General features: G+C 45.4%; 1 protein-coding gene across 1 annotated transcript in view; it reads left to right on the top strand.

Annotated features, from left to right (window-relative positions):
* The first annotated feature begins 690 nt into the window (after nucleotides 1-690).
* The window catches only part of Tmem233 (transmembrane protein 233), a 59,644-nt gene continuing 45,039 nt past the window's right edge, over nucleotides 691-15,295 (top strand). Inside the window, exon 1 of the mRNA XM_028765414.1 lies at nucleotides 691-879. Coding sequence (XP_028621247.1) covers nucleotides 691-879 — 189 coding nt within the window. The remainder of the gene's footprint in view (nucleotides 880-15,295) is intronic.

The raw sequence follows: 15,295 nt of genomic DNA, 5'->3' as shown, positions 1-15,295 counted from the left end.
CTCTCTCTCTCTCTCTCTCTCTCTCTCTCTCTCTCTCTCTCTCTCTCGCTCTCTCTCTCTCTCTCTCTCTCTCATCTGTCTGTCCAGGATGTTTGCACCAGTCAAAACCACCTGGGAGTCTTCCCCGTGGGCCACAAAGTAGAGAGATTTCAGTCTCCTGCTTCTCCTGGGAGGTGAAAGAAGGGTAATATAAAATGTTTCATCCGCTGGATAGAGGGACTCTCATTCCTTCTAAAGATTCAGATTCAGTGATATTCGAAAAGATACGATGGTCCTTTGCAGACGGTTTAAAACTTAAAAGGTCCTGCTCCCTCCTTCCCTGAGCCCTATCTTACAAACTTCTCAGTGTGAGGTGGTTCAGGCATCCACAGAAGGGTCTCTAGGTGTGAGGGAACACAGCGTGTCAGCTGCTCCTCTGCTTTCCAGGGTGACAAGCTCCCTCCTCCTCCCCCACTTGCTTTCTCCCTCCCTCCCTCCCTCTTATGGGGAGGCTCCTGGCTCTTGGCCTAAGTCCCTGAGCCCAGCCGAGTGCAGGCAGAGGACTGACCTACACAGGAGTGAAGTCTCATCTCCCTTGAGCCCGGAGCCGCAAGCTTTTCAGAGTCTCTGCTCGCCATGAGCCGACAGCCAGAACCCCAGGCTGCGCGAACGATGCGCTCCTCGTCCCTTCCAGTGTCCCCGACTTTGCCCATGTCTCAGTATGCTTCCCGCTCAGACTCTAAGGGAGCTTTGGACAGCAGCAGCCCGGAAGCCTACACAGAAGATGACAAGACCGAGGAGGACATGCCTGCCCCCAATAACTATCTGTGGCTCACCATTTTCTCGTGTTTCTGCCCAGCGTACCCGATCAACATTGTGGCTTTAGTCTTCTCTGTCATGGTGAGTGGGGATGGGACCAAAAGCAGTTGCAAAGGAGAGATCCGGGCTGCGCTGCCTCTCGTCACCCTATGTGCTAGGTTTGGAGGTCCAGACCTCCTCTCCATGCTTTGCCCAGGACCATCAGCACTCAGCTGCACAGCGCTAACACCAGACCAACTTTGCGCTTCTTTGCTCCGAACGCTCCCACTCCAAGTTCACTGGACTTTGCAGCTTCTCCTAGTCCCACTGCTTTCCTAGGACCTCAACGTGCTCGCACTGGCAAACCACAGTACACCCTCATGCTCTGAGCCTGCAGACTCTGTGTCCCGCTGTACCCCGCAAATGGCCACACTGGGTGCCCCTGCCCTCCAGTGCCTAAAGCTGCCTCTATGTTCGCAAGTTCTTTCTCTCCAGCTGGGCACTGCCTCTGTCACTCTTGGAGGAGCCTCAGGAGATTCCAGCTCCTCCCTGGGCTTACCCACCCCTCCACCCCACCCCCCAGCATGTTTTCCCGAGGATCAAAGTTTCTTCCTGTTTCTTGCTATGCCCAGCACCCCCTACCTTGGCTTCCTCTGGCACCAGCACTCTGCAGGCTATCACACAGGACACCTCCGTCAAACTTTCTTGATTGCACCCTGTGCTTCTTTCAAAAGGGATAAAGCCTACTTGCTCTCTCCCTCAGTTTGTTCTACTCTGTCCCCCACTTTGTTGCACACGGACCTAGTCCGGCTTTCCCAAGAGCCCCTCTACCACTCGTCTACCCCTGGGTCTCCAGTCAGTTCATTCTGGGATTCCTCTATGGCATTATGCCCTGGCACTATGCTCTGGTGCCCTCTTCAATGCTCCCAGGAACGAGATTCTCTCTTATTGACTGGAGCAGCTGGCCACGCCATGGTGGCAGGGTGAAATTCACACAGACACTGCCCTGGGACAACCCTAGCAGTTTGCAGAAGTCCTGTGCTCCCTCCCCCAAGGCCCACCTCTCCTGAAGCTAGCTAATGCAGTTTCCACCAAAGACAGGTCTCCTTCAAATGGGCTAAGGTTCCAAAGCCTGCAAGTACTGCCCACCCACACTGGTAAAAACCTCTCCTGGGTCCAGCAGAGATTCCCTTTGCACCCACTCACTGCTATTCCCCAAACCTGGTTGTCTGCACCGGCATGCAAGTGCACAACCCCTGGTTCAAATCCCAGTCCTATCGCTTGGGAGTCCTATGGTGTCCAGAAATCTGCACAAATCTCTGAACCTAGGTTTTCTTTGTATAATGGGAATTGTCATGGCTATATTTCTAGGAGATTGTAAATACTAATGAGATAACTGTGGTGTGCCTAGAATGATGGCCAGCATTGTAGTAGTAGTAATAATAACAATAATGATATAGTAATAATTTCTGTGTTCAAATGTCACTTCATGAAACCTGTTTAAAAGTTCAAAACCACCGGGCGGTGGTGGCGCATACCTTTAATCCCAGCACTTGGGAGGCAGAGGCAGGCGGATTTCTGAGTTCAAGAGTTCGAGGCTAGCCTGGTCTACAGAGTGAGTTCCAGGACAGCCAGGGCTACACAGAGAAACCCTGTCTCGAAAAACCAAACAAACAAAACAAAAACTTTTTAAACCGAAGCCTTTTCCAAGCTCTTCCTTGTTGCTTTCAGTGCAACATACTTCAAAGACTTTTAAGTTTTTATTTGGGGGAGTACCAACAGCCAAGGAGGGGAGGTCAGAAGAAAACTCTATAGAGTGGCTTCTCTGTCACCTTTATGCAAGTTCCCAGATCTTGAGTCACCAGACTTGCACAGAAGGTGGCTTTGCTGGCCGGGCTATCCCGTTATATTTTTTAATATGTTCGTTATCTCTGCCCCCTCGTTACACAGACTGCAGGCTCTCTGAGGACAGGGATATTCACTGTGTTTATTATCGAGTGCTGTGGAAGCAGCCACGAGAGACTCAGACACGTGGATAACCTTAGGAAATATCACGAAATGAATGCATGCGTGAAGGAAGGGTTGATGGCTTCACCTGTCCGTTTAACTCCTGTTTCAAAGTCCCGGAAGCTGGAGTTCCTCGTACCAGTTTCCGGAAGACCAACCAGCAGACTTGGACACTTCCTTCCTCTGATCCTGGGTTTGTTTTTATTTTCGGAGAGACTAGAGGAGTTGTGGGCTGCCCGACTCTCCTGGCAGCAGAGTCTCAAGCTGGCACTGGCCCCCACATTCCATTCCCTTTATTCATGAAGCAGTTAATTTATCCTTTTCCCAGCGCCACTTAGGAAAAAGCAATTCCGAAGGCTTTCCCTCTCACTGGTCCCAAATCAGTCACCACTCCAGCTGGTGGTGACACAGTGTGGGGTGTCTAGGAGGATGGGGCTTTTGGTGGGAAGTCCCTCTACCTAATCCCCTCGTCCCCCAAGCTTTTCTCAGTGACTTTATAGCATGACTCCGTCTGACTGTCAGACACAGAAAGCTTTGGTTGCTCATCTGAAGAACGGGGGAAGGGATGTTGGGACACCTTGCTGTTGTTTGCTTCGGTTTGGGGTTTTAACTTTAGTCTTATTATTTGTTTGTGTGTGTGCGCGTGTGTGGGTGCCTGTGAGTAGAAGAGCTCACACTCCAGCTTGTATATAGAGGTCAGAGGACATCTGTGGTGCTGCTTCCTTCCGTCCACTTTTCCATGGGTTCTGGGGATTGAACTCAGGTCTTCAGGCTTATGCGACAATCGCCTTACCCACTGAGCCATCTTGACAGCTCCGTTTCTTTTCTCGTTGTTTTTGTTTGTTTTGGAGCTCGGGGTTTGTTGGTAGCTATGCTGGTGTTGGTGATGTTTTGAGGCAGAGTTTCCCTTTATACTCCAGGCTAGTTTTGAACTTACAACCCTCCTGCCTTGACCTCTTGAGTTGCTGTGTTGACAGGTCCGTGCCGTTGTACCTGGTATGTGTACATTAACACTGAGTAGTACAAAATATGTCATGCCAATCATGCTGAGCCTGCAGCATGTGCAACAAGCATTACACAGATGGGTCGACTTGGTATCTGGAGACATCGTCTGTTACATATGGAAACAGACGGAATACAGAAACAATTGAAGCCAAATTGTAAACAGCGCCTCCTGAACACTTGCTGTTGCTCGCTCTCTAAAACACTGGAAGTAGCTTCTAATTCAAGTGGTGTAAACAGGGGCTTGATACATTTCGCTACATTTCCCGACAATGATTCCAAAGGGCAGAGAGGAAGAAAGGCAGAGGAAAGGTGACAGTCCTGAGTATGTTAGTCGTTGAAAAGAGACGGGGGAATTTTATTTACTCCAAGGTCAACGGTCCATATCTAGCAACGTAATGCCTTCTGGTGGGCATGATATCATGAGAGTAAAGAAGACCCAGACAGACTGTCTTCTGAGTAGATCCACTCTCACGAATCCTCATTAACACATGAGTCTTTGATCCTATGACTAGATTCATCCACTCATGAGGGTAACATCCTGGTTACCTTCTAAAAGCACAGTCTCCTGATAGCTCATAATGGGGACTGAATTTGAACATGGGATTCCATGAGCCACCCATTGTATTCAAACTGTCATTCTCCCATTCTGCTCCAGATGCACAAGGGTTAGGGTGGCTTGTGATGTCCTGTCCTGTCTTGGCTGTGTTCTAATCTCACTCATCTATAAATTCATGACAATTCAGCTATAGGTTTGGGGGTCTTTTTTGGGCATTGCACAGTCCCCATAAAGACATTTGGGACTGTTGGAGGGCATCTATAAGGACCACAGTGATTTGGGGATCTACTGGTGTTGATAAAAAGAACCCAAATGCAAATGCCCAGCAACACTTAAAGTTTTCTCCCCGTGAACTGACGTATCCCAAGCACCAATAGCATCCTGCTGGTTTGCTTTCTGTTTATGTGATAAAAACGTTCTGACCAAAGGCAACGTGGGGGGAAAGGGTTGATTTCAGTTTATAATTTACGGTCCTCCTCCAAAAACTGCATGGTCAAGTTTGCCACAGCGTCATCCCTGTCGCTGTGATAAAACACCCTGATCAAAAAGGATTTATTTGGCTTTGATTTCCACATCATGATCTATCATTGAGTAGAGACAGGGCAGAAACTCAAGGTAGGATCCATGGAGAGATGCTGCTTGGTGACCCTCACTGGTTCATGTTCAGCAAGCTTTCCTACATAGCATAAGCCCTGCTTGGGGATGATGACACCCACAAAAGGCTGGGCCCTCCTACATCAAATAACAAGACAGTTCCTCACAGACACACCCACAGGCCAAATGGATCTAAGTAGTTCCGAAGTGGAGAGACTCTATCCAATGACTCTGTGTGTTAAGTTGACCACCAATGTTGATGGAATAATAATATGCCCTATAGTGGAAGTTGGTATAAACGTATCTATATGCTGAAAATAACAGCCAGTTCCCAAAATGGTTAACAAAATAGTGAGCAATCTCAAAACAAACAGTGCCTATGTCACAAAGCTACGCCCGAGGAGCGTTCTAGAACATAGAACTGCATGCTGGGGTAGTACTTGAGAATAAAACGACGTTGAAAAATACAGAAGAGCGTCCAAGCTGTGGGGGAATCTGTGTTTTTTCTGATATCCATATGGAAACAGGGAGTCCTGGGTTAATGATGCAGTACCCCACAGGTAAGTCACAGGGCAATAACAACACTGTGGAAGGGCTTAGCATGACCTGTGGCTGGAGCATGGAAATTCTCAGTCCAATGGAAAAAGGATATTTAACCTGTATTCAACTTGGAGGGTTTTGTACTGTGTGACTTTTCATAGGGTGACAAGAACAAATGTCTGCTTTTCCCAGACAGACAAAAGAGATAATTCCACCCAGGGCTAGCTCAGTGAATCAGTTAGTTTATTTGGGGTTATTTACAGGAGTAAGGGGAGGAGTTACAGGAGTAAGGGGAGGAGTTACTCACAGGAGTAAGGGGAGGAGTTACTAACAGGAGTAAGGGGAGGAGTTACTATCAGGAGTAAGGGGAGGAGTTACTCACAGGAGTAAGGACAGGATTGACTTACAGGAGTAAGGGAGGACTTACAGGAATAAGGGGAGGACTTACTTACAGGAGTAGAGATGACTCTAAGGTAGCTACATCACTGAAAAGCCCCAAGTCTCCCTCCTCCCTCAAGGAGGGAGTGTTTTGATTGAGAAAAAAAATGCTGCTCACCAGGTATACCCCAAGAACTCCCCTCTAGGCGTGACTGCTAACCTCCACCGCATTTCCACATGAACCTGAATACAGTGCCTTCCTCAGTGCAGGTACAGGCCCTGCACCAGGGCACACAGCTTGGCAAACGGAGCACAAGCTGGTTTTCAGGTTTCACTCAGCAGCCTCCATTTTATTTCTGTTGATCACAGTGGAAAGAAGCCCCAGCCTTCTCTTCTGCACGGAGAAAGAATGCTTGCCAAGTCAACAAATAATTCTATGGTAGACTTTCCCCAGGCACCAGAAGCTTCTTCTGTTTCCACTGAGGAAGACCAGCAAGGTCTTTCTGTGTCTGTAGATTAGGAAGTCATGAGGACCCCTGTGAGTTGTAAGCCAACCAGCAAATTTGGAGAGTTCACCATCCACCAGTGTTAGAACTAGAATTCGTTACCCTGCTCCGAAGTTTCTAGGTGTGTCCACACTAAGCCTCCATCTTTCCTGACATCCCGATGCAGTAGGTTCTACAACTGATCTAAGTGGTCACTGCAGTCATGGATGCAGAACAGCCCGTGGCTTCTGACTGGAGGGCTCACACGCTTCTTTCACCAGAACCCCTCCCTCACACCTCCAGAGCCTCCTTGCAGACTCCAGTGAGGTTTGACTTCTGCTGTTTGCCATTCATGATTTCATAGAAATGTCTCAACCTTTCTGGGGCTTAGGATTTTTTTTTTAACCCTGTGAGATAGAGGCTGTGATGTCGAATAGCCAAGTGTACTTGTGAAGATTAAAAGATAAACATTTCGGCCGGGCGGTGGTGGCGCACACCTTTAATCCCAGCACTAGGGAGGCTGAGGCAGGTGGATTTCTGAGTTCGAGGCCAGCCTGGTCTACAGAGTGAGTTCCAGGACACGCAGGACTATACAGAGAAACCCTGTTTCGAAAACAAAACAAAACAAAACAAAAAAAGATAAACATTTAAACGTTTCCACTTACTACCTGGAACACAAGCAGAACGCAGTACCCTGCTGTTTGTGACGATGGTAATATTAATGACTATAGTAATGGTGGCGGTCAGGGTGGTGGTGATGATGGTGGTGGTGGTGGTGGTGGTGACGGTGGTGGTGGTGATGATGGTGGTGGTGGTGATGATGGTGTCTATAGACCAGAGGCTCAAGACGTTACCTTTCCCAGTGGAAATTTCCCTGTTTTGCTTTGTGGCCAGCCAATCTGATATTGATAAAAAGCAGCAGCATGCCTCCTGAATAAGTATTTCTTGCAGCCTAGAGGTAAATGTTAAAGGGACCATACACTCATAAGAGAGGAAGACTTCATCTCTGTGAGGAATGATGAACGAACGTTCTTGTTTTTCTTCCTCTGATCTGAGCCCACTTCAAATGCTGGTAGGGGGCATCAGCACCCAAGGACTAAGTGAGAGTACAGGAGGAGAAAAGCAGGAGATACAGAAATGGTTTAGCACTGACTGACTGTTCGCAGGGTGCAACCATCAGATCTAAATCCTACAGGGCAGCTGAGGAGGAAAAAGTCAATTTTCCCTGCAAAACCCTAAGAAGATTCAGAAATTAGTGCCGATGAATATATTGCCTTTGAAGGTAATTTTTTTTTAAATAGTAGGGCTGAAGAGAGGAGGAATCTTTGAAAGTATGTTCAATAAGTCAATTGGGAGCCAGAGAGATGGCTCAGTGGTTGCTTTTGCAGAGGACAGTAGCGATTCCCAGAACCCATGTGGCAGCTCACAAGTCCCTACAAATCCAGTTCCAGATAATCTGACACCTCTTTTGGACTCTAAAGTTGCCAAGCACTCACATGGTACATAGACCTACATGCAGGCAAAACGTTCACACCCATAAAAACATAAGTAAATCTTCTAAAAAGGGGAGGGAGCCAGAAGACACACTAGAAATAATCTCCCACTTCGATGATGTCAGGCAACTGTGTCCTCAGTAACTGTCAGAAAAAGGATTTGCTCTCTGGTAGGATTAAATAGAGCATTTAATCTAGACATGAGTCAGAGCAGAGAGTGGAGTCAGGGAGCCGCCTGAAACTGAGATTAATGGGAACTCACTGTGTTCAACAGGAACCTCTTGCCCCCACATCACTGACCCTTTACTCTGGCAGGAGAATTTCTCTCCAGGTTGCAAAACTGAAGTGCCTATAGGAATTGCATTACATACTAATCTTAGTGACTGTGACCAATACCTTACGAGCATAATTGAAGGACAGAGGGGTTATCTTGGCTCACAGCTGGAGGACACATCCCTCATGGAGGAGAAGCTAAGATGGAAGATCACTCGGTAGCCACAATCAAGAAGCGAAGAGCAATCAAAGCCCAACCACTGGCTCACTTCTTTTTTATGCAGTCTAGGACCCCAGACTACAAGAAAATGCTACCCACTGTTAGGGTTAGACTTCCCCCTCTCTGTAGCCAGTCTTCGCTACTTTGTAGGTTCTTCTTCTTCACATCCTTCCTTTATCCCCCAGTTTCACCCCTTAATACTAGATAGGAGAGAGAGGAGAGAGAAGAGAGAGACAGATATACACATATACACCCAGAGAGAGAGAGAGAGAGAGAGGAAGAGAGAGAGAGAGAGAGAGAGAGAGAGAGAGAGAGAGAGAGAGAGCTGAATCTAATTTCTTTCTTCTTATTTCTTCTTTGAGCACAAATACAACCAAACGGCAACCAGTCCCCTCACAAATGACTAACACCCTACCCTGCCTATTGGGTGGGGGCAGGGGTCTATAAATCCTCTAAAAAGTTCTCAGAATTCCAAGTGACACACAATCACGGAATCTTGAGAGAATCTGGCAAAACCATGACTCTGCTAGAGCACGAGGCAAATCACAGTCAGGTGCTGTGAAGCAACCCCACATCTCCACACCAGGGATTAAAACAAAAATGTATTCTTATAATATTTCTTAATATTGTATATAATAATTCTTAATGATGCTTTTTAAAGAAACTAAAATTCCAGAATTCTCACTATACCTCTCAATTAAACTGATCTAGAAATTTCCTTATAGATATTCCCAAAGGTTCTGTCTCCTTGGTCAATCCTGGGTACTATCAGGATTGATAACATGGTATCATGGTAACAATAAATAGTTACCATAATAGGAGCCCCCCAGAGAAATGACGGCCACCACATCCACTCACGCCACCAGCAGCCCAGCCAGTGATAAGCTCCAGCCTCGTGGCCAGAAGTTTCAAGCAGTTCTTGGTGCCTTGTTTTCAAATAGGAAAACACCCAAGGGACTTTTCTGAATTGAGTAGAATATAAAGAAAATAATTAATTCAAGAAGCAGAAGAAAATGCCAAGGGCACATGGTTAATATCTTATCTCAGAGAAATAAGAAATGGTGTTGTGTCCACAAGACAAGAACAGCTTGAAGAAACCAGAAGATTCACAAAAGCAAAGTTATTAGTAATCAAAAAAAAAAAAATAAGGGTGTCAGAGGCAAGAAGGCTGAGTGGGTAAAGGATTTATGACATAAGCCTCCAAGACCTGAGTCCAGCTGTCAACAACCCAGTATGGAAGAAAGCTGACTCCCAAAAGTTGTCACCTGACCGCCACACATACGCACACATACATAATAATAGATATAAGAATTTTCAAATATGCCGGGCGGTGGTGGCTTGTGCGTCACCTAACACTTGGGAGGCAGAGGCAGGCAGATTTCTGAGTTTGAGGCCAACCTGGTCCACAGAGTTGAGTTCTGGGACAGCCCGGGCTATACAGAGAAACCCTGTCTCGAAAAATAAAAAAAAAAAAAAAAGAATTTTCAAATATGAGGGCTTATAGTTTAAAGATAGTAAATCCAGACATTTTAAAACCACAAAGACGAGATACAAAAAAGCAAAAGAATGAAAGACTTAGAAGCAACTCGAGTGTCTTTCCGTAGAATGTTTCAGCCTTTAAATAGGAAAACACTGTAACAAGCGACAGCGTGGATACACATTGAAGATGTTACATTAAGTAAAAGAAATTAATCACCAATATACACATTTCTAAATATTGTCTGGCTCCATTATAGAAAGGGCCTAAAGCCTAAAGACAGATTCATATGGAGCCACCGGGAGTTAGGGAGGAGAAATAGAGGGCTGTTTAACAGTGCCAAGATTCCATCCTGAAAATTGATAAAATTCTGAAAATCTACATAGACACTGGTAACAGACACCCTCACCAATGCAGAAGTGGCCAGTGCCCCTGAACTGTGTACTTAAAAATGGGGTTAAATGGTTTTATAAATACATGTATTTTGTCACAATGAAAAAAAAACAGAAGGAAATACCCCCCATAAAAAGGACAGAAAAATCAAGATGAGACATTAAAATATGAGAATAATCCCCCAGAAATCTAGCAGTCCAGGAAAGATCCAGAAAAAAAAAAAGAAAATACAAGAGAAAAAAATGATCAAATAAATAATGTAGGAAAAGATTCCCAGAACTGAACACATGAACCTCCAGCTTAAAAGCATCCTTCAGTACGATAAAATGATAGAAACCAGATGTCCTGCTGTAATCTCAAAAAGATTCCTCTACTCTCCTGCAAACCACCAAAGAGAAGAGATAAGCCACTCAAGGATTCACAAGGACTTCAGAATTCCTAACATTCATGCAGAAAGCATAATAATGAGATTAATAATAATAACAAAAACACATTAATGAAACGAAAGACCCAATAGCCTGCCAGAGAACTATCCCCAACTTCATTTAGGCCTATCAAAAGAATTATTGGAGAAAGAGACTAAAGACATTTTCAGACATTTAAGATATCAAAAAAAAAATACTGCTTGCTATACACCTTGTCTCAGGAAGTCATGGCGAGATGTCCTCTGCCTCCTCAAACAGAATGGATGAAGAGGAGAGAAAATACATTGCTGTGATCTAAGTCTGACCTGTCCCCTACACAGGTACGGTGTGAGCCTTTGGTCCCCAGCTGATGGTGAACTTTAGGAGGGATGTGGCACTTTCTGAGGTTAAGGCTACCCTGTGGAGGTAGGTCACTAGGTATGGGCCTTCGTAGACTGTAGGGACCTGTGGCTCCTGTACACTCTCTGCTTCCTGGTCTGCCACTGGTGTGAACAACCTCACTACATACCCCATCACCATGAACAGAGGTTTACTTTCCTATCACGCACGACGGGCTGAACCTCTAAGAGACTGAGTCAAAATAAATCCTTCCTCCCTTGAGGTATTTCTAACAGGCACTGTGGTCAAAGCAATGTGGAAATAGCTAATATATACAGAATCCAGAAAGAAAAATATCCAATGTAGAAAAGAAGCAAAGAGAAATGCTACTGGAATCAAGACAACTGGCTTTATACACCAACAGAAGACACCATTGATAATAGATGATGCTTGGACCAAAGCCATTTGCAGGAAGCCACAGAATTGCCCTGAACTTGACCACACCCTCTCGAGATGACAAGAGTTGTGGTCAGAAAAAAAAATACCCACAGAAAGAAAAGACAAAGGGAACTGTGTGTTCTTTCTATTTGGCTCAAGATCTATCAAAACAGGCTCTGGTCATCCATCAAAACTGCATTTCAGCTGAATGGCAGTTAGGTTGCCTGGTCTATATAGTGACTTTCAGGCCAGCTAGGAATATGTAGAGAGATCCTGTCTCAAACACACACACACACACACACACACACACACACACACAAACTATGGACACCTGCCAGGCAGGGTAGCATATGCCTTTAGTCCTTTGCTGCCGGCACTATGGAGGCAAAGACAGGCAGATCTCTGTGAGTTCAAGGCCAGCCTGGTCTGCACAGTGAGTTCTACGACACCCAGGGTTATATAATGAGACCTTGTCTCAAAAACAAAACAAAACAAAAAAAACTAAAAAAATAAAAAGGATCATGAACATCGTGATTTCATTCCTATTTATTTCTGTGTCTGAAGTCTGAAGCTCTGTGGAACACATAGGTGGTTCTGGAGGATAAAGACCTTGTCTGGTCTACCATCATCTGAGAGCTTTCCTCTAGACACATACCAACTTTATATTGCACTGTGCATTGTCCAAGTGGCCCCTGCCTCGTTGTTTCCAAAGTTTGATCGCTGTATGGGAGAGGATCAGTGGACATTTGCACACAGGAACCTAGAGTTAAGTTACTATGGAAGTTCTTTTGGTCTGAGATCATCAGAGGTATGGAATACATATATTTCAAAATGGCGATCCATGTGTCTCTACGAAAGAACACATGCTTTTAAGTCCTGTTTGGATTTACTGATGAAATGCTAAAACAGATGGATTTGTCGTAATATGCATGGACATGGATATACACACACTATAAATGTACTATGTGTTTCTATGAAATATATATTTATACATGTGATCAGCCATTAATGGGTGGTTGTTGAAGTTGGGTTATAAAAACATAAAAATGCATTATGCGGCCAATGTTTATATACCTTTGTAATTGCACATAATAGAAGGAAAAGAAGGAAGACTGGGCCTTCCTTCCAAAGGTATTAAACACTGTCTAGATGTTGAGCAAAATAAGACACTAAACAAGGCATGGCTAAGGTGGGGCTGGCCATTCTTTAACAAGCAAGTCATTTCCGACTTAACCGCTCTGACAGTGGCAATGGAGGATGCTTCCAAATACACATCAAGAGAGGGCCAGGGCAGTCACACCATTAAACAATGCTCTTCAGACTCCAGTCACCCAAGGACCTGTTAGGTCATGCGTGAAGCCGCCCTTTCAGTGCACAGTTGGAAAACTGCCTCCTCTATGCCTTCTTCCCCCTTTCCCCGTGCCCTACCTGGGGAGCTCATCTTTCCATTTCCTTCGCTCTTTTTATCACATACCTTATATGAACTAAGAGGAAAGTCTCTAACGCCCCTTTTTACGAAACTCTCTGTTCTTTGAAAAGTCCAGGATTATTGTTCTTCCAAGTGCTGTTCTTTGGGTGCTCTGCCATCTTGCTATTGGCATGGACCTCGTTATTGGTGCTGTTTTACAATGTACCGTGTTTTGTTTTGGGAAGCATTTTCCTAGCCATGTCATTTCACTTCACGTGCATGAAAGTTGCTCTCTCTGCTTAAACAGACTCAGGAAAGTGATACTAGGGGATAAACCAAAATGACCGTCCTTTCCGCTCTCCACTCAAGTCACTTGAAACATTGTAACGGGACAGATGGTCCCACTCAGACACTCTCCATTCAGTCACTTGAAACATTGTAACGGGATAGATGGTCCCACAACGGCACTCTCCACTCAGTCACTTGAAACATTGTAACGGGAGAGATGGTCACACACCCACAGCCCTGTGATAGGAACCTGGCCCTGAAAGCTGTCTCTTATAATAGACCTGCCTTGTCAATACTGGAGCGTCACCTATTACTCTCCATCAACCCTGGCCGAATTCCTCCCTGACGTTTGCCTTTAATGATGGGCAAAAGGGCTATTCTCATCTGTCCTTGAAGATATTTATGGACCAAAAAAGACCAAGAGCCTAAAAACAAGATGGATGAGCATGAATGGGCTCCTATCATAACAGGAAATACACCTTGCCCTCTGGAAGCCCAGTCTCAAGAGTTTCCAGGAATACTTCCCAGCAAAGAAACCCAGGAGCAAGCAAAATCTAAAAGAGAAACTCGCAAATGATCTGAAAAGCCAGGCATTGTTACTGAGAATATCCGCTAAGTGCCCGCATGCGTCAAGCTGTTTTGATGGAAGTCAGCTGTCTGGGAGTTTGGGGTCTAAAATGCTGATCTACACAAAGTTCTTGCATCAGGTCTAAAGGATTCAGGCCATGAGGGGGTGTTAATGTAACTCTACAGGTGTGTTGAGAGGCTACAGGGACAGAGAGACAGCGACAGAGACAGAGAAACGGCAGAAGGAAACAGGAAGACAGACAGCTGCCTAGAGAAAACCTCACTCTTCCCCAGCCATATGTATGGAAAATAAAGCAGAGGGGATGCCACTGTCTTTGGAAAAGAAGAGAGTCAGTGTAAACAAAAGAGAAACTACTACTATATTAACTCTTCAGTGCTGCAACTCACAAGATCAGAGGGCTGGAGAGACGGCTTCTGCAGAGGGTACCACACTTGCGGCCATGCCAGACAATCTAAGGTCAATCACTTGGTACCTCTTTAGTGGAAGGAGAGGACCAATACCCAAGTGACATTTGCACACAGGGTGTGGCAGATGTGAACCCCACCCACTACACACAATTAATTAACTAAACATAGATTTTATTTTGTAAAGGTCAAAATATTAGCATATTGAAAATAGCCAATAGAAAGTATTAACTAACCCTTGACTGGGGTGATGGTGCCATGGACACAGCATTTGCTGGATAAGCATAAGGACAGGCCACAGAGTTTAGATTCTGAGAACCCATGCAGAAACTAGGCTAGCATGGTGACCACCTCCAATCCTAGCCCTCAAGAGGTTCTCTCGAGCAAGATGGCTAACTACTCTAGCTCTGGATTCAATTGCGAGATCCCGCCTCAGTAAAAACATAGAAAACAGTCCAGGAAGACATCTGATGTCACCTTCAAGTCTCCACATACATGTATACACGTGAGCATGCATACCTGCGTGCACACATGCACCCAACATGTAAACACACACCACATGTACAAACACCACGCGTACACACAAATGCTCTTTTAATACTCAAAGCAAATGTAGGACATGTGACAGATCTATATAGAGAAAACACGGCTAAGGGATGAAAATTGAATTTTATAATTTTGTACTTTTATAATTTCATAATGAAAAGCTACGGGCTAGAGACTCAGCCAGCATTGTCAGTGGGTTACAGCACAGGTCAATGAGCTTGGAAGCACGGTGTCTAGCAGAGTGACTGCTTGATGAATTTTTTTTGCCTCCTTCTTAGAAATATGGAAGGGTTTTAATAATATTTTGGTTAATTCTTTGATAATTTAATAGAATGCATATTAATCCTATTCAAGCCCCTCCCCCCAGATCCACTCTACCCATCCTAGTCATTATCACGGTCATAGTCTCTTCCTCCTCTTTCCCCTTCTCTTCCTCCTCCTCCTCCTCTTCTTCTTTCTCCTCTCCCTCCTCCTCCTCTCCCTTCCTTTCCTCCTCCTCTTCTTCCTCTTCCTCCTCCTCCTTTTCCTCCTCTTCTTTCTCTTCTTCCTCCTCCTCCTCCTCTTCCCCCTCCTCTCCCTCCTCCTCCTTTCCCTTTCCTCCTCCTCTTCTTCCTCTTCCTCCTCTTCTTCCTCCTCCTCCCGTTCTAAACCCATTAAATTCAATTTGTGTTGCCCAGCTGC

The sequence above is a fragment of the Grammomys surdaster genome, unplaced genomic scaffold, assembly GCF_004785775.1.
Source record: "Grammomys surdaster isolate TR1022 unplaced genomic scaffold, NIH_TR_1.0 164, whole genome shotgun sequence".
NCBI classification, from domain to species: domain Eukaryota; kingdom Metazoa; phylum Chordata; class Mammalia; order Rodentia; family Muridae; genus Grammomys; species Grammomys surdaster.
This window is presented reverse-complemented; position numbering and strand designations above follow the sequence as displayed.